Genomic DNA, 18,944 nt, shown 5'->3' on the forward strand with positions numbered 1-18,944 from the left:
GGTGAAACACTAGTAGAGGGCTATTAAGATGGCTGGGGACTAGAGTACAAGATACATGAGATGTTAAAAAAGCTATGTTTGTTCAGACTGAAGATAAAAAGTTAAGAAGACTAAGGGAATTGAAGTGTTCCGCTACCAATTAAGTGGTTATTAGCAGGATCTAGAGTGTTGGAGGTGCACAGCAAAAGGATGAGAGGCAACAGAAGCAAGTAATAGTATGTAAGGTAATAATTTTCATACAAAGAATGGTCAAACAATGGACCAAATTTCCCACAAATATTGTGTGAACTCCATTTTTGGAGATATGCATTCACTGAAAAAGATTCTAGGCAACCTGATCTAACTTGGGAGTTGGGTCTAATCTCTAGATTTGTCTTGCTCTCAGGGGGATTTTGAACCTCATTCCTTACAGAGCAGCCTTCCAAACTAAGATATTTTTTGAATCTAAGCTTCTGTAATGAATGTAGCCTATTCCAAGATTACTGTTTTCTAGAATTCATATTTTTTCTATTTTAGTCAAAACGATCAGGTACCTAAGCTTTTTCCAAAGGTTGAATGATCCTGGATTTTTCCCCTTTAGGAACATTACTGTTCAATATGTTTGTCTCTTCCTGAGAAGAGACAGTACTAATCTCCTGTTTGTGGAAAATAATCCTGATTTAATGGTATAATATAGGAAAATCAAAACAAAATAAACAAACAAACAAAAAAAGAAAAACCCCACAACCAAAAAAACAAGTAAAAGCAACATGTGTAGGGTGAAAAGCTTTTAAGGCAGAATAATATGGCAAGCAGTCCAGTTATTCAGGGCAGCATCCTGGGACTTACTTCTATGCTAAGGTAGAGTACTAGTAACTGAGCAGCAGCATTTTTTGAATTAGTATAGAAGCATAGTTGAGCACTTTTTGTAATTCAGTGCATACACATCAGTCAAAAGCACATCCTAAATTAATATCTAATAGAATTAAAATAAAGCTCTTCAAATTCTTACTGGACAGGAGCAATTTTTAAAGAACTGAACTATGTCACAAAGAAATGTTAAATCAGGATGGCAGGATGAAAATAATCAGTTTTCATTTTCAAAACTGAGTTTACTCACTTAGCATCTTCTTTCCCATCATTTTGCTGATTCTGTTCCTCTTGATTTGTCTTAGCTGGTTCAGCTGCATTTTCATTTTTTGGAGGCTCAGGTACTTTTTCTGGTTCTGTATCCAGGAAAAGAAAAAAAGGTTTCAAATTTTCAATACCAATTTTAAAGGATTATGATAATACTTTTGGAGGAATCATGGGTTGGCTGTTATTATTTCTTCAGTGAATAAGCACGACATGACACTGATTCTGGGACCAGACCTTTGAATAATTTCCTGTATAAGTCTATTTCTATGCCAAGTGTGTAAAGCATGTTTATGATCACTGTACCTTGTAACTTATTTTTTAAACTAGATGCTTCTGTATCCAGCTCAACAATAGTCAATACTGAGCTCTTCTATATGGATAAACAACAAGAACTCATGCAGTATGATGAAATTTTAGTGTGTGCTTATTTAAAATATATGTAGAGGACAAACAGACAGATCTGTTCAGAAATGCCTTGTGAAATACAGGGGAAAAAACAAAGAGTATCTTATTTACATCTTCATAGTAAACACAAATGACATAATTTATACTTCAGTGTTTGAATTGCATTAAACCTCTTGTTGCTTCAGCTATGACAGTTCTGTTTGATTCTCAGTAAATTATGATTAAAATACATCATTAAAGATGTATTTACAACTTTTGCTAGTCTATTTTTGTTACAAGTAACTTTTTAAAAGGAGTTTAAATAGGAAATTTGTAAGAGTTTGAAACAAACTACGTAAATGGTATAGTCCTTTGTCATTTAGTTGACCTTATGTTATTAACTTTTCCAATTAGCTCTTTATTTTAAATTTCCATTATGAAAAATAATTTGAAAGCTATCACTTTGCATAAAGGAGGAACAAACTCAGCCTTTGTAAATACTTAAAGTAATTTGATTACAAAAAAGACATGGATGTGCTGGAGCGTGTCCAGAGAAGGGCCATGAGGATGATCAGAGGGCTGGAGCACCTCTCCTATGAGGACAGACTGAGAGAGTTGGGGTTGTTCAGTCTGGAGAGGAGAAGACTCTGAGGAGACCTTATTGTAGCTTTGCAGTATCTGAAGGGGCCTACAAGAAAGCTGGTGAGGGGCTTTTTAGGATGTCAGGCAGTGATAGGACTAGGGGGATGGATTCAAACTACAGAAGGTTAGATTGGAAGTTAGGAAGAAGTTCTTCACCATGAGGATGGTGAGACACAGGAACAGGTGGTAGAGAGAGGTGGTGGAAGCCCCATCCCTGGAAGCTTTTAAGGCCAGGCTGGATGGGGCTCTGAGCAACCTGATCCAGTGGGAGGTGTCCTTGCCCATGGCAGGGGGGTTGGAATGAGATGATCTTAAATGTCCCTTCCAACCTTGAAAATTCTGTGATTCTATGATTTCAGAAAAACATACTGCCCAGCTATAAGAACAGCATTCCCAAACTGTTTTAGATTGATGCTGGCCAAACAGACCGTGCTTGATAATTTGGAGAATAAAAAGGTTTTGTGATCCTTTAAGATAACTATTTTATACCCAAATGAGCTAGGCTGTCAGGTCTGCTTTCACCTCAAGCTGTCAGATAAAGTGCTGCAGTAGAAAGAAAACAAATTTCATGTTTCTTTTTTTGTCTGGCTTTTAGAAAAATATACTAAGAGGCACAAATAAATCCTAATTATGTTACTTTTCTTAAGTTTCTTCACCTCATTGTGGGAGGTGAAGGCCTTGAGGACTTACTGCTGTCTTCATTTCTCCAGCTCTTGCACTAGGATTTGCCACTGTCTTAGGGTTTTCAAAGTTATGCCCTGGGATCCAGGTCTCTGAAGACTACAGAGAAAGTGTTCAGGTCTCTTTCGTCCCCATGCTGATGAGCTATTAGTAGGTTGCATTGACACAAAGACTGCTCCTTGAGCAGGATCTACCACTGCTGTCCACACAGACCTCCTCCCAATTACAGGTTCAGGAGATAGATCAGTGAGAAAACAGTTTAGTTTTAAAACAGTGGAAGCCATTGCTAGGCTCCTTCATCTTTGGTAAGTCTTGGTGAATAGGAGAGGTGTCTGGAGGAAAGTAAATGTCACTCCAGTCCTCCAAAAGCATAAGAAGGGTATCTGGGTAACTACAGACCAGTCAGCTTTTCACTCCATCACTGGAAAGGTGTTGGAACAACTTGTCTGTGGTGCTGCCTCTAGGTATATCATGGAGAAGAAAGTCATTAGGACCACTCAGCACGAGATTTTACCAAGGGGAAGTAATTTTTAACCACCCCGATAGCCTTTTATGAGGACATAACCAGGTGGATAGATGATGGCAGTGCAGTGGATGTCTTGTCTAGATTTCAGTAAAGCATTTAACACTGTTTCCCGCAACATCCTCACAGCTAAAATAAGGAAATGTGGTCTTGATAATTGGGTAGTGAGGTGGATAGTGAGCTGGTTAAAGGAAAGAAGTCAGAGAGTTTTGGTCAACTGGGACAGAGTCTAGTTGGAGGCTGTATCTAGTGGAGTCCCTCAGGGGTGGGTACTGGGATCAGTACTATTCAACATATCCATCAGTGAGGGAATGGAGTACACTCTCAGCAAGTTTGCTGATGACACAAAACTGCAAGGAGTGGCTGACACCCCAGAAGGCTGTGCTGCCATTCAGCAAGACCTAGAGAGGCTGGAGGGTTGGGTGGAGAGAAGCTTAGCGAAAGTCAACAAGGGCAAGTGAAGAGTTCTGCATCTGGGAAAGAACAATCCCATGTACCAGTATAGGTTGGGGACAGACTTGTTAGAGAGCAGCATAGAGGAAAAGGACCTGGCTGTCCTAGGGGAAAAAGGGTGACCATGAGCCACCAATGTGGCCCTGTGTCCAAGAAGGCCAATGGCATCCCGGGGTGCATTAGAAGGGGGGTGGTTAGTAGGTCGAGAGAGGTTCTCCTACCCCTTTACTCTGTCCTGGTGAGGCTGCATCTGAAATATTGTGTCCAATTCTGGGTCCCTTAGTTCAAGAAGAACAGGGAAGTGCCTGAGAGAGTCCCATTAAGGGAGTGGAATATCTCCCTTATGAGGAAAAGCTGAGGAAGCTGGATCTCTTTATCTTGGAGGAGACTAAGGGGCCACTTCATTAATGCTTATAAAGGGTGAGTACCAGGAGGAGCCAGACTCTTCTTGGTGATATCCAATGATAGGACTAGAGGTCATGGGTGCAATCTGGATTATAGAAGGTTTTGTGTAAACATAAGAAAAAGCTTTTCACCATGAGGGTGACATAACACTGCAACAGGCTGCCCAGTGAGGTTGTGGAGTGTCCTTCTCTGGAGACATTCAAAACCTGCCTGGACACATTCCTGTATGACCTATACTAGGTGATCCTGCTCTGGCAAGGCAATTGGACTTGATCTTTCAAGATTCCTTTCAGCCCCTAACATTCTGTAATTCTGTGATTTTAAATTCAAGGCAGCTAAAAGAAAATCAAACCTTAAGGAGTGTTTTGCATGGATGATTTAAGTTTAGTTTTTTGATAGTTAATCTCCATATTTAGAGAGCTGCTATTCATTTCAGAGATAAGGAACTGAAGAGAAGGCAAAGAAATCCACGTTTCCTGATGTGTTGGTCAAGTGGGATTTGATTTGGCAAGTTTAGGGATTAATTTTCAGCTAATCTCTTGGAGAAATGTAGCAATATTGAGTATGAAGAGACAGACTGCAGGATTTGTATTACTTATAATCTGTAAACTGTGAGGATTTTTGTGAGGGATTGAAACTCTGATGTTCAATTGGATTTATGACTTAAATTGATAAGAGTATCTTGGCCACTTAATGGAAATGCAGATTATTGCTTCTGTTCTGCAGTAGTTAGTATGGTCTCTTGAGGAAAAGTCTGTTGAAATATGTTAGGAAATGTTTCAGCTTACCTGAAGTATCTGCCTGGGAATTTTCAAGGTCCAGAATAGTTCAATAGTGAAAACTCAGAAGTGTATGGTTGCTCTTTCTGTCCCCAGGAAGGTTCAAGAAAGCATGAAGAAGTTCTGTACCATTTGACTACAGGGGTTCAAAATGCTTTTCTGGATGTTCCAGTCAAAAATGCCTCTTTTTTTGGTGGTAGGAATTTTAAAATTGACTCAGGTTTCTCACACAGAGCATATATTCTCATAGTGAAACGCAGTTTATTTCTCCCAGGAATTTCATAGACATCCTCTGTAAGAAAATCTCAGAGGAGCTGCAGTTACAGAACATAAAGGGGGTTTTGAGCCTATTTATAGCTGACAAATTGGTGGGTCTTGTTACTGAACCTTTAAAATTTTATTTAATGTTTTCCCCAGGAGATCTCTACAAATGCTGCTACCAACTTGGTGTTTTCTGTGGCTCACAATTCTCCTGTGGTTTTGTGGTCAACAGAACATCATGTAGAAAAGCAGATGCAAGAGCCAAAAATTTAACACTTGCTGTGACTTAAGGTCCCTTCTGATTTTGTGGTTTGTGGTATCTCAGTTCTCCCTGCCCTGGCTCCTCCAGCCAAAAAGCCATGTGCTAATTTCAACATTTCTATAAATATCTAAGTTTGTGAATTTTCACTGTTATAGTAATTACCCCTAGTTACATCTATAGTAGCAGGAAATACAACTTGATAGGAAAAATCAGATTATTGCAATGGTGCTGAAGGTCTGGCATCCCCACTAAATCTGTTTGAGGTCTATTGTCATCTTCTGAAATGAATGATCATCAGCAGCTAAAGTAAAGCAATTTGCCTCAGAGAGTACTTCCTGTTATTTAGTTTTATTCTAAGGTCATGCATTCTTAGAGGGGTATTTTTTTGTGAAAAAGCAGAGTACAGTGGGGCACAATCATAGAGTCATAGAATGGCTAGGGCTAGAAGCAACCTTAAAGGCCACAACTTTCTGAGTCTGGTCATTTAGCCAGTTTTTAGCCCACTGAAGGGTGCACCTGTTCAAACCATGGACTGCCAGCTTTTCCAGGAGGATGCTGTGGGAGACTGTGGCAAAGGCTTTGATGTTCAGAATTTCTTGTGGTTGAAGTAAAACAATCAGTAAGTAGGTCCCTCTAAGCTCAACCCTTATCTTCACTGGTCAGAAACGTATTATAAAAGTTTATTTTGCATGGAAAAAAAGATTGTATGGAGAGCCTGGGTTTGTTTTCCTAGCATTTAGCCCTGTCATTCATGTGAAAAATGGAGATCTGAAATGCATTAAAGGACTCTCAACAGCAGAACTGTAATAAAGCTGATAAAACATCCAAGTTCTTCGTAATCTTTAAAAATACATTTTATAGGAATAATACCTGTTGACTGAATACCAGTGAAGAGAATAAAGGCTGCAAAGACAAGGAATAAGTTCACTAAGTTCACTCTTAAAAATTATCTTTGCATTGACAGGTTTTGTTCCTTGAGCTGCAGCATCTTACATCAAAATATTGTACCTGACTTATATTTTTTGAAATACAAACCACTTATTTAGCCCTTGATTTTGAGGTGTTAGGTGACATACCATTTAAAGCAGCTTAAGTGTAGGATTCATAACAGGCCAAAGGCAGGTTTTAACTGCGGAAGTCCATATTTAAATGAAATCTCCTTCCCAGGGAAGAAGGGCTACTTGGTTGTAGTCCACATCAAGGAAGTTGTTCTGCTCAATTAGCAGAAATTAGCTGAGGTTTTACAGCAAAAAGATTTTGTTACCCTCAATAAATATATCTGCTTAATTCTTATATACAGGAAGAGGGAGTGACCATCTTTTATGTAGCAGACAATGATCAAAGCTTTCCTCTAAGAAGAGGAAAACTTGGCTCTGGATTTCGTTTATTTTAAATAGAGTCAAATATATGCTTTAAGAGTGATTTTTTCTCCCCTTTTTTAAAAAAAAGATTAAAAATTGTTGTAATGTAAATATATATTAAAATCAAAGTTCTCATTCCTCCTACAAGGTTAGTGTTTCATTTAACTTTTAGGCTAGTTCCAGGCTCCATGTTGTACTCTGCCTTCTCAGCCTTCACAACTTTTTGCATACTTTTCTGCATGATGAGCCAGAAACCAGGAAGGCTACAGAATTTCCTCCCACATCTCTCTAGACCTTAAATGGGTATTTTGGGAGCTCTACTGGAACATGAGAGGTATGGGTTTGAACTCCCTTATGAAAGAGCAGATGTAAAACAACTAGTTTAATATGTGAAAGATGTCACCTATCAGCAGGTATATAACATTTTATATTTCCTTTAGGTACTTTCCAAAGCATGTAGGCTGTGAAGGTACTAAATATCACTGCAAATTAGCATGACAGTCTCCCAGATGGGAGCTTCTGTCTTACTTTATGATCCAAAGGAGCCACATGTAGAAATACCTTAGAGGGTTTTAGTCTATCTTTCTCACTCCAGTCCTACCAAGAACAAACTGATGTCAGTGCATACTTTAGTAAAAGCTGCATAAATATATCTGTGAGTCTGGAAAAAACTTTGAGACATTTGTTGATTTTGTAGAAGTAGGGAGACCAAAATCCAGAGTACTAGAAACTCACTTTTCTCTAGTGAGAAAAAATCAAGTAGAAGAAGAGGAAATGTTTCAGAACATCACTTCTTAAATGTGGTGATGAGAAGAGTCTTGAGAAAGGGAGAAAAATGGGATGAGTTGGAAAGAATGATAGAGGAAAGAGTGCTAGGAGGATGAGAGAACCTGTGATACAGAGAATGATAATGCAGACACCAGTAAGAGGGTGGAGGCTGGAGGCTAGATGTAGCCTTCTAAATATCATTAGCACCAACAGAGCTATTGAACAACACTGTAAAGCAAGTGAAGCATTTTTATAGCCAGTCAGTTCCATGCAAAGAAACAATAGCAACTAGAATCAATGTCATGGAGAAACTGTAATTAGGTGACTCACACTTCCATAAGTAAATAAAGAAATGCATGAAATACATTTTAAAAAATGAATCAATTATGGAACAAACTGCCTAAGCACATAAAATTCATTACAGATTGAAGCAATCATGCAAAGAATAATCACAAAGCAAGCTAGTGAGAGGGCAACTGAAGAGGTGGAGATGAGTCAATGAGGAGCCAACAAAGAAGCCAAAAGTACCAGGTGTTGCTGAGTGATGTAAGTGGCAAAGTTTTAACCAAAGGGGCTACAATTGTTTTTCCTGCTGAGATCTCATCTGTGCTGGGAACATCATGCTGTCTTGTGAAGTGTTAGGAGAAAAAGAGAAGGTGATGGCTGGTTTTGGCCGTGTGAAAAGAAGAAGGTGATGACAAGCTCTACTCAGGCTGTTGATTTGTGTTTCAGGACTATGGAGCTGCAAAATGGGACTATGATTAGAGGCTACACTGGCCTTTTTTGTATTCTAGCTATACTAGAGAAACTATTGAGAGATCTTGGAAAGGCTGTTCTTGAACTAATTTTAATTTCTCTATTTAACAGATCTCCTTTAACTAGTGTTAGTTGAACCCTGGCTGTGCTTTCAGGAATTCTCTCCAAATTTGTATATTCTCCACAAAATTATTAGTCTGGTCTCTTGTAATATGCTCACCTACAGGTATTACTTTCTTATTGTAACTGCCTACAAGATTTTTAGATCTGACATGAAGTTCACCAAGTTTTGCAGTTTTTATCTAGATGTTCCTGTGAGCTGCTTGTGACCAGCCGTGAGCTCCTTATTCAGCCTGGATGACGAGGATTTATGTACAGGGCACTGAAGTTCATAACCTAATCCTGAAGTGTGGTACCTGTATAAGTTGTCTGGATTTTATAGCAGTCATATATCTAACTCATTAATACCCACAAGCAAAAGGAGAAATTGTCATATGGTTGTTTGGAAAAGAGTCTTGAAGCATCCTCCATAAAATTATGGATTTTAAAAAAACCCAAACAAACATGGAGCTTAATTATGTTATTATGTTTTCCTAAAGTAATTGATGAGGTTGTTGCTTCTGTGCCAACATTTTTTTTTAAATATATTTCAGAAGGGGAAAAAAGGGGAAAAAAGTAGTTTACTACATTAATCTATAAAATGATCAGACTTTAGATAGATACGAAAAATTTTCTGTAACCATACTTAGTTCTGTCAGGAGATAGCATCTGAATTTTTCTCCAAAAGGGCAAGTGTCACAAAAACTGGACCTGGTGTAACTTGACCTCCCTTAGTGGGTGCTGGATTAAGAACAAGCTTCACCACTGATACTGGCAGGGAGGCAAGAGGGACCGTGGCCCAGCAATGGCTGTTGCTTCAGCCATCCTGTACAATCTTTCTGACTCTGGTATAAGGAAAATAGGCTTGGATATTGGAGCTTGGGGAAGCAGAATAGGCATGGCCAGCTGCCACTGTTTTCAGCAGCCAGCTGCATAGGCACATAATTACCTTTTATTACTGCCCTGGGCTTTATGTTCCTGTATTCTAGTCCTGGATGTCTTCTGAATGGTGATTTTTAATGGTGTTGCTTTTTGTTTTTTTTACATTCATTTTTTATTTATTTTTTTTTTCCAAATAGTTCTGAGTAGATGCTCAACAAAAGATTTGAATGTCAGGTAATTTAAAGTCATATTGTCTTTGTTGTTTTTTAATACATCTCAGAAGTATATTCAAGGAAAATTTTCTTTCTTATGCTGCTAAACACCTTTAATTTTAGCATGATTCTTAAGAAGTCAACTTATAGTATGACAAAACAGATTTTGTTAGGCTACCTGATGAAAGTGGACAAGTTCATGAAGGAACAGTGTGCTTAAAAGCTTTTTGCCTTTTATTATTGTTGGACAGTGGTTATATTTCTGTAATAAATGATGGTTAGAGGTCAATGAGATTTCAGAGTTTTTGATTTCTTCTAGAAATTAAAAATAATATCAGTACCTGACAGCAAATTTTGAAGAGGAGCAATTTTATTTACAGCCCTATATAATGTATATATATACATTTCCAAATAATATCATAAATAGCTTATTACTGACCTTGTTGCTTTGGTACTGGTTTCGCATTCCCATTGGCCTCTGCTTTCTGTGGTTCATCTGGTTTTTTATTTTCATCCTTAGAAAAACAAACAGGATCAGAAACTGTAAGATATTCTTTGCTGAGAATTATAAGGATGATTGTATGCCTGCAACATTCTCTTATGAATTTTATTAACCAAGTTGACACACATTGAGCTTTGCTCCTGGGTGTTCTATGTAGGTCATCGGGCAATTCCTTCCATGTAGGTTCACTGGGATGTTGAAATCATAATAAATGTCCTGACATCTGCTATATAAACCCAGTGACTTGGCTTGGAGTTCTGTTGCTGCATGTTCCCAAAGCCTCCTTTGTGGTGTTCAGTGCTGCCACTCACAAGGCAGTCTCTGAATTACTCAACCTCCTGCTAAACCTTCTGCAGGGTTAATAGACCTGGGATGCTTGGAGCTATCTTGCCACAATGAAAGATCTCAATCTTTACAAAATACAGAGACATATCAACTTTCACTCCAAAAGCTTCCTCTCACACTTACTGGTTTAGAGCCATGAACCAAGTTCTTATATAGCTGTGCCTTGGGTTGTCTTGGCTTTCACACCACAGCCTTTGGAGGAGGGAGTGAGAAGTGCATGGGGGGTCTTTAAGAGTTCATGATACGATGTAACAGCATAATGCTAATCAAGTCCATGGACATTTGTTATTCCAGATAGAATAATTTTGCCTCGTATTTTTAATGCTGATTTATAAAGTTATTAGATAGCATAAGCATATGGAAAATGATTTGATTTTAAGAGATTTCATAACTTTGTGAACATTTTTTGCTTCTGCCTCTCCAAACTCAATGACCTTCTCTTTGATTTTCTGAGATTAGTTCAGAGTTTGTCTTTTTCTGTGGAATTATTTTTTTTCTTTCTGTGTGCTTTTATTTTGAGAATCTGGGACTATTGATCTAAAATACAAATACCTGTTAAAAATATGACTAATATGACTACCTGTATTTTTCATCCAGGAGTTATATTAGTAAAAACCAAGCCAAGTAAAACACTTCTTAAAAAAAAAAGAGAGCTACTAAATTACTTTGCCTTTCCAACAGTTATCAGGAAGCAGGCTGATATATACCTGTATGCCATTCCAATATTTAGAAAAGATAAACTGATGTTTCCTCCAGCAGGGAGGAAAAAAAAAAACAAAAAAACCCCAACCACACAGTATTTTTAATGTCCTGTTTGCAATGTTGATCAAGAACTCTTTAATGAAGCTTGTACTATTTCAGGATAGCCCTACTTAGAAAGCAATACTCAAAAGGAAGAAATCTGTGTTTTCTTCATAAAGAAAATGCAGGAAGGAGGGGGAGAATAAAGCTTTTTATTTGATTTTGCTAAATATTGATATCTTGCACAGTAATTATAATTGAAATAAATACTTTCTAAACAAAAGGCAATATTGATGAGTATATAACAAATAATATAAACTATACCTGTCTTGTAGATGCCTTGGGTGGTGGAGGAACATTTTCATTCTTGCAGTCTGTTTCCTCAGGTGCTAATTTTGGCCTAGAAAATACTGATTTAAGTTTTTTGAACATCTTGCCAATTCAGCTCTCTTGAAGCCTCTATAATGTTTTTACAAAGAACAGGTACATAGCACATGTTTTCTTGCCATCAATAATCAAGCCAATTAGATGCTTAATCAGGTTTTAATCTGATTAATGTCTTAAAGAAATTCCTTGTGCTGTCTGCTTCAGAGATTTTTTTTTTTCCAGTTAGTACTTCTGTTTTACCTTGTAGGCTACATTATTTCTAGTTATAATGGTTTCACAGACTGAACTTTTCACACACAAATTCAGAGGAACATGGACACATTCTGGTTAGAAGACATCAGTGTCCAATCTTTTATGAATTAAATATTAAGCATTTAGTATATATGTAGAAATTAAAATTTAAGTCCTAAAGATACCCATGTTTTAGCCAGGAAATGAAAAAGATTAATTGACCAATAATCACCAGCTTCCCTGTATATTACATGAAGCAGTTTAATTTTTTTGTAGCCTTGAACTCTTTAAAGTTTTTTAATTTTTATTTATTTTTGAGTGAATGATATTAAATGGTCCTCTCTCAGGGTTTGTTTAGCAAGTTTGTCTGCTTTCACTTGACCTTTCCTGTTTCAAAATATGGAAATAATTTCACCTTTGATTTTCCCGTGTATTTACAGAGAATACTATTTTATGCTGTTTTAGCTACAATTTTGATGAGACTAAATTTTATGTGAAAATACAAAAATTAGTAAAATGTATTTTTATTTGGTTTATAACTTTCTACAGGCTTTAGGTCACGCTATATAAATCTCTGTAAAATTCAAATTATTTTATAAGTAAAATGCAAATTTAAATACCTTTAGTTTTATGTTGATTCAACCCTTGTCAACAATTATCTTTACAATATGTCTCTTCTTCTTCTTGATCTCACTATATCTGCTACAAGTGCATCTTCACTTTAAGCTCTGAATTCAAGTTAACAGCTTGTAACTGATGTATGCTGGTTATCAAGGCACTAAGAAATGCAGAAACCTTCTTGAGTTATTTGCATAGTTACATATTTAGCAATTATATTGAAGTACTGAAAATATCCCGATGGCCACATCTTGGGGCTTCTGCTGTCAAGTAAGGATGGTTTCTAGCCATTATTCAGCCATATTAGTAGATGTAAGAATGAATAAACAAATGCCCCCAGTTTGTTTGAGAGCCTTTGTCCTATGTTGACACTTCATGAAGCAGGAGTTTTAATAGTTGGCTGGACTTCAGTCTTGTAACAGGGAACCCCTCCACATAGATGATTTCAGAGTTGTTGGATGCAGCAAGAGACTGGAATCTCCCTTTGTCATAAGATGTGTCTTCTGGTTTATTTTAAAAGCTGTAAAATCTTGCTAATGCATCTTTTTGTGTTTAAGCATAGTATTTCAGTGGTTAAATCATAAGTTAATATCTAAAGTATTTTTAATTCTTTAGGCAGGTCTGGACAATAGGTAGTTGCTTTTCTTTCAGGTATGAAATTTAGCCTCCATGCTCTTTTTACACTGCCTTGTAACTAAGTAGTCTCATAAGTAATCATGGAAAACAAGTTATTTTTGCTGTTACTATGTAAAATTTTAGTGGATTAACTTGGCTAATGGAGGAAACTAATCAATTGCCAGATGCAAACTACATCTGGAGACTCAGCCTTTTTGAGATAAACTTTTCTTATTATAAAAATTAAATTCTTCATTATTAAAATCTTTTAGAATAGGTAATTTAGTTCCTTGTTTGTGGTAAATTTATTCATAAAGCATAATACAATAAATACATAGCATTTATTGAAGGAAAATACCTGTCTCTATGTTCTGTCTCTCAAGCTCTGCTAAATTATGCACATTTTTCTTCTGTAAAATGCCAAACAACAGCATGCTTTAATTTGATTTTTTTATTATTATAGTGTTTATGCTGCTTTTAATTTATAATTAAAAGGCATGAAAAAGGTATGTAGCAGATATTAACAGGAAAGTGCCTTTGGGAACATGTTAATAACTATAGACATCCCCAGTTAATGAATGTTATATTGGTTTAGCCTATGACTAATTAAATAAATGTTTGTAACACCTTCCTATCACGTATATTAACCAGACCACAGCAATCTTAATATTTTGATACTAATGGAGATGCAAGTTCACCTCCTGACCTTGGTGACACGATTAATCTGCTTCAAGATTTCATTTCTCTTCTATGTATTATAGCTATTCCGTTAGTTTTATCAGGCTCTGAACCTGCTGAAAACACTTCAGTTAATTGAATATCACAATGTCCTGTTCAGTGAGAAGATTAAGAGTGCAGCAGCAAAGCAGCCTGTATTCTGTTAGCTTCTTAACACTGCTGGCTTTGACCAGTGCTTACCATGTGCAGTATTTATGGTAAACCCTGTAGAGCACAGAGATTTCAAGCCCATCTCAGGCGTTCTCTGGACAGAGATGGAGTTTATCCTCTAGTTATTAACAATGTATCCTCTTTCCAATTTTTTTTCCTACAAGGAAATGTTGTTCTTTCATTTAAAACTTGACGTATGTCTAGGCTTTCCAAATTTTTATAACACTTTTCTTTGAGGGATTTTTTTTTTTTTAATCCAAAAGTAAATTTGAAACATGGTACTCACAAACTGGAGCTTATGTTCTAAACTTGCACAAGAGATTATTCTCTATGAAGCACAGCAGGTGCCTCAGAAGCTGAGGTAATTTAAATGCTGTATGTTTACCTAATTTGTAATAACTGTTAAAACAATCGACAGGACTCTTTTCCACCACACAGTTTAAAGCTGTACTTCTGAAATGATAAAAAAAATACAAAAGGAATCATCATTTCTTTTTCTGAATAATTAGGGCAATTGCCAGTGGGAAGAGGCTGTTCCGGGAGGTGTTTGGGTTGTTTTTTAGCTTTTTCTCTTTGCTTGTGTTTGGAGTTTTTTTGCCTGGTTCTTGCTTTTAAAAACATAAAAGCCTTTTGAACCACAATTTAACTATTAGTATATTTACTAAGCATAGAGTGAATTCCAAGGACTGCTTCGTGTTCCTCAACAGGCAGTGTCATTTGCTCCATTTTTTGAATGTGCCGAATGATCTGAAGTTTCTATTTTTGTATTATGTATAAATGAGGTATATCATGTTGAAAAGATCAAAGCTTGAGTTTTACTTCTATTCAGATCTTTCCGTGACGCAAAATGTCAAGTGCAGATGTTTTCAATAGGTATCTTTCTTCAGTTTCTCTGTCATTCAAGGATCTTGACAGCTTAAAGTAGTACATCTCTCCAGGACTCTGTAAGAGTAGTCATACAAGAGCTAAATCTAGCACTTACTGTAATTTTTCCTCTTAACAGTGTAAAATTTGACAATTTTGTCTATTTTTGTGGATTAACAAGATTCATAGTACTGTTTACCTCCCTTCCTTAGTTTTGAGGACTTTGTCAAAGTAGTACAAAAGGAAAAAGAGGCCTGGCACTCAGGTTTTTCATCTTCGCTTATTGCCTTCCATTTCAAACTCAGGTGATGCTATCATCTAACTAACGATCCTTAATAAATAAAAATTATGCTTTTAGTGAAAATACATCTCTTTAAGCCTGTTCTCACAGTCTTGTACAGATATATGCATTATAACTGTAGTATTCAGTAAAGAAATAACAAAGGTTACTTGAAGATAGATTATTTAAAAGATGATACTTTGCTGTTTTGATATAGCTACTTTTGCTCTGATTCACAAGACTTTGCTTATGCTGCAGTTTATACACGTACACAAATGTACCAAAATCAACCTCTGTGTCCTAAATTTGAGGCAGTAATAGGTTTTATGGCCTGGAGGAATATGGAAATGCACAATAATCTTGATTGTTTTGGCCTTTCAAGGAGTGCAAATTCAACTGTTTCTTTTCAAATTCACTTTTATATGTCAAATCCAATTAACAGGATTTGTTCAGCTTACAAGGAAAAACAGATGGGAAGACTTCTGTGGCAATCGGCTGGAAAAAACAGTATGCTGCTATTTCCTATTCTTTTTCATATTCCTCTATATAAAATTACTTAGTCAAGGGAGGAGCCATATCTTAAAAACTCATTTTCTGGACCTTTCCTCATAATCTGGCCAGCCCTGCACGTGATACTCTCATCCTACCATATTGTGATGGGTGGGTTAGAGGAGGTGATGAATTTGACTATTAGATTGCTGAAATGATGTTTGATGCCAACTCTTGCTAGTGACCTCTTTTGAAGTAACATGAATCAAAGGAATGAGGCATATGATGGAAGAAAAATGATGTAAGCCCACATATTTAATTATGTCATTGGTCTGCAGGTATAATGAAAGGTGAGGAAAGGTTCTTGTCTGCTAGTGGAAAGTGCATTTTCTGTGGCATCTCTGGCTTTCCCCCCACCACCCTGTTTTTTTTTGCCTGTCTTTCTGCCTTTTCTTTTCTTTTGCTTTTTTTTTTTTTTTTTTTTTCCTCCTTAGAACAAAAATGGTACACGCACATGTTTATGCCTATATTTCATATTCATCCTTATGGGCAGAACTTCTTCAGTAATGATGTGTTACAGTCTAAAATGTGACTCATCACATAAGTAACCTTTATCAGCTAGGGTAGTTCTCAAAAGCTTCTTGCACTTTTATATTCAAAATGAGTCTCTGGACCTGGGGAAAAAAAAGCAGCCTGTCCAGAAAGGTGCTCATGAGACCTACATGCAAGAGTCTCAGCCATGGGCTAGGTCAATGGCACAATTAGGCTTCCTGCAGCCCCTACTGGAAGACCACACAATCTCAAACTATGGCAACTTTGGATCTCCTTAGTACCTTGGTTGGTAATAAGTGCTGATTTGTAATGTGGAAGAGGCCGTTCTCATGTCAGAAGTAAATAAGCTAAAGAGCAACCTTTTCATGCTGCTTGTAGTAATTCACTAAAGTTATATTACAGAGGTCGTAGTCCATGTTCTCTTCAAATTTTAATGCATTTCATGGAGAAGGATAGATTGCTGTAGGAGGGAAAAGATTCTCTGTCACATCCTCTAGATCGAAGATGTCCTGTATGTGATCTGGTGGATATTTTGCAGGGAAAGTCCTCTGTGTTTGTTGTTCAAGTGCTAGGTTTTCTCAAAATATCTGAGATGAGGTCTTTCTGCACTGTTAAAGTTTATGAATATGTACTGAACTGTTTATGGTAGGGGAGTTGACATGGGCTCCTCTGCTTCATGTTTTTGCTAGAAGAACTCACATAGAAGATGGAGAGAACAGAAAACCTTTCCCTCTGAAAGGGCTAACTCCTGAATTGTAATTTGTATTTATCCATGGAGTTGCATGGGTTAGCTGTGCTCCAAATTTAAAAACTTTTATTGAACACCACTGAAAAAGTTTTTTTCTTCTGCGAGAAGTCTATTTACATCAAGAGCTTGAAAAGTAAGTCACTTTGGTAAAATTATTGTCCCTCAAATCTAGCAGAAGTTCTCTGAACCATGCAAACACACACTGGAATAGCAGGCTGCCAAAAAAATTCACTTAAATGTCCAGACTCACAAAAGAAGATGTGGTTCTTCTGCTTTGTTATCTGGCCTTGTAGAACAGCAAGAGACCTGAAAAACATCTTGCTGTTAAAAATATCTGAGTATTTTTTTCACAAAAGATGTTGTGATATTTCTTTCAGAAACACTGTATACTCAAAGCTAGAATGTAGTAGCTATTCTCCAGTCACTGCACTCCTGTGATTTTATTTGCTGGTTATGACTGTTTTTTTCAAATGCTTAGTATTGTTGAACAAGTATTGAGAACAAGGATGGTAGCGTTTATCTTATACCCTATACAGGGTACTATAAAGGAAATTCGTTCCCTTAAATAAAAATATAAGAAAATATTATGGGAATTTAACTTTCAGATGTGAGAGCACATCAGTAAAAAGAAACTTTAATGTACATGAAAAGCAGAGAAATTCTGGAACTGTGAACCTAAAATAATGGTAATGTTTAGGTCTGGAACCTGTTCTGTTTTGAATCCCAAAACCATTTAATGTGACGTTAAAAACACCTAATTTAACAGTGAGATGGTTTTAAAAAGAAGAGAATTTGATAGCAAAAAAGTTCTTTGTTAGTTTGGCTGACTGACTATTCATTTTATATTTGGAGGGAAGGGATTTACTTATGTTTGGGTAACATTGAGTAGGGATCATATACTCTTTTTATTTAGATTTTCTCAGGGCAACATGAAAAAAAGCTGTTCTTCCATTTACAGTTTTTAAATTGATAGATTTTTGCTAGCACATGCTCCCCTAATTTCTAATTCTGCCTTCTCTATCCTTTGGATAAGAAAATCCCACATTCATTGGAGCCCTGCAAACCCCAACAATATTTTAAAATTTAACTAATTTATTCTTATTGTTTAATTGTGTCTTTAACCTCAATATTCCAAAGTCTCCACAAAAGCATCTTATTTCTTTTTAAGCCCACTAGTGCTGGAAGTATACTTCTGTTTAAGGAAATAAAAATAACCACAGGTATCCTGAAGTCTTTAGAGGACTGGTTAAAACAGGGCTTTCTCCACTCCTTCTTGTATTAGACTTTGCTAACATATTTGGTATCTCAGGTTTAAAATTGTTATTGGAAGAATGAAAGTTTTAGCAGTGCAGGACAAGCGATTTATTTAATATTTAAAAGCTCAATCAGTGCTGCAAAAGCTGGAGAGAATCCATTTCCTTTCTGTTACAAAGTTAGCTTGGTTATGGCTCTCACTGCTACAAAACTGACGTTTCTTATTCAGTTAAAATATGACTTTTTTTCCTCCCCCTAGTCATTAATCAAAAGTGGTAGTAAGTTCATGATTAAGTGGTTTATGAAGAGCAGTAAATTTTATCAGGGAAAGCAGAAGATTTATGTCTCTCTTTAAAATTATAATTTTTCCAGAGGTACACAGCAACATTCCAGTAGTCAGTTTTCCTTCAGATGAAATCCTGGGAAAGCTCTTAGATGCAACTTTCCTGTTTGTTCACAGATGGCTCTTTGGTCTTTAGATGCCCTCTGTTTTTAAGGGCATCTGTTTGATAGAGGTGGGTAGAGTGCTGTGAGCTCCTGGATAGCCTACAGAATCACAGAATTGTCATGGTTATAAATGACCTCTGAGATCAACGTGTTTAGCCACCAAAACCCCATTCTTCCCCGTCCTTCCATGTGCATGTGTGAGAACTGGGAGAATAGCACCATAATTCCAGTTACCCTGAGCTTTTGCACCCTCAGTTCATGTGTATTGTGAGAAACAGGGTGTTTCAGCAATTTAGCAAACTCCCTGTCACTTCCACAGAATTCCTGAGGCTGGAAAGGACCTCTGAGATCATCAAGTCCAGCCTATGAACTAACACTGCCACAACTGAACTAAGTTTT

General features: G+C 36.8%; 1 protein-coding gene across 1 annotated transcript in view; it reads right to left on the reverse strand.

Moving 5' to 3' along the window:
- Positions 1-11,669, reverse strand: part of CNGB3 (cyclic nucleotide gated channel subunit beta 3) — a 60,030-nt gene extending 48,361 nt beyond the window's left edge. Inside the window, exons 1-3 of the mRNA XM_071737886.1 lie at positions 11,497-11,669; positions 10,024-10,099; positions 1,100-1,205 (exon numbers count right to left, since the gene is read on the reverse strand). Coding sequence (XP_071593987.1) covers positions 1,100-1,205; positions 10,024-10,099; positions 11,497-11,604 — 290 coding nt within the window. The 5' untranslated portion in view covers positions 11,605-11,669. The remainder of the gene's footprint in view (positions 1-1,099; positions 1,206-10,023; positions 10,100-11,496) is intronic.
- Between the last annotated feature and the right edge of the window lie 7,275 nt (positions 11,670-18,944).

This window comes from Heliangelus exortis, chromosome 2 (assembly GCF_036169615.1).
Source record: "Heliangelus exortis chromosome 2, bHelExo1.hap1, whole genome shotgun sequence".
Lineage (NCBI taxonomy): Eukaryota > Metazoa > Chordata > Aves > Apodiformes > Trochilidae > Heliangelus > Heliangelus exortis.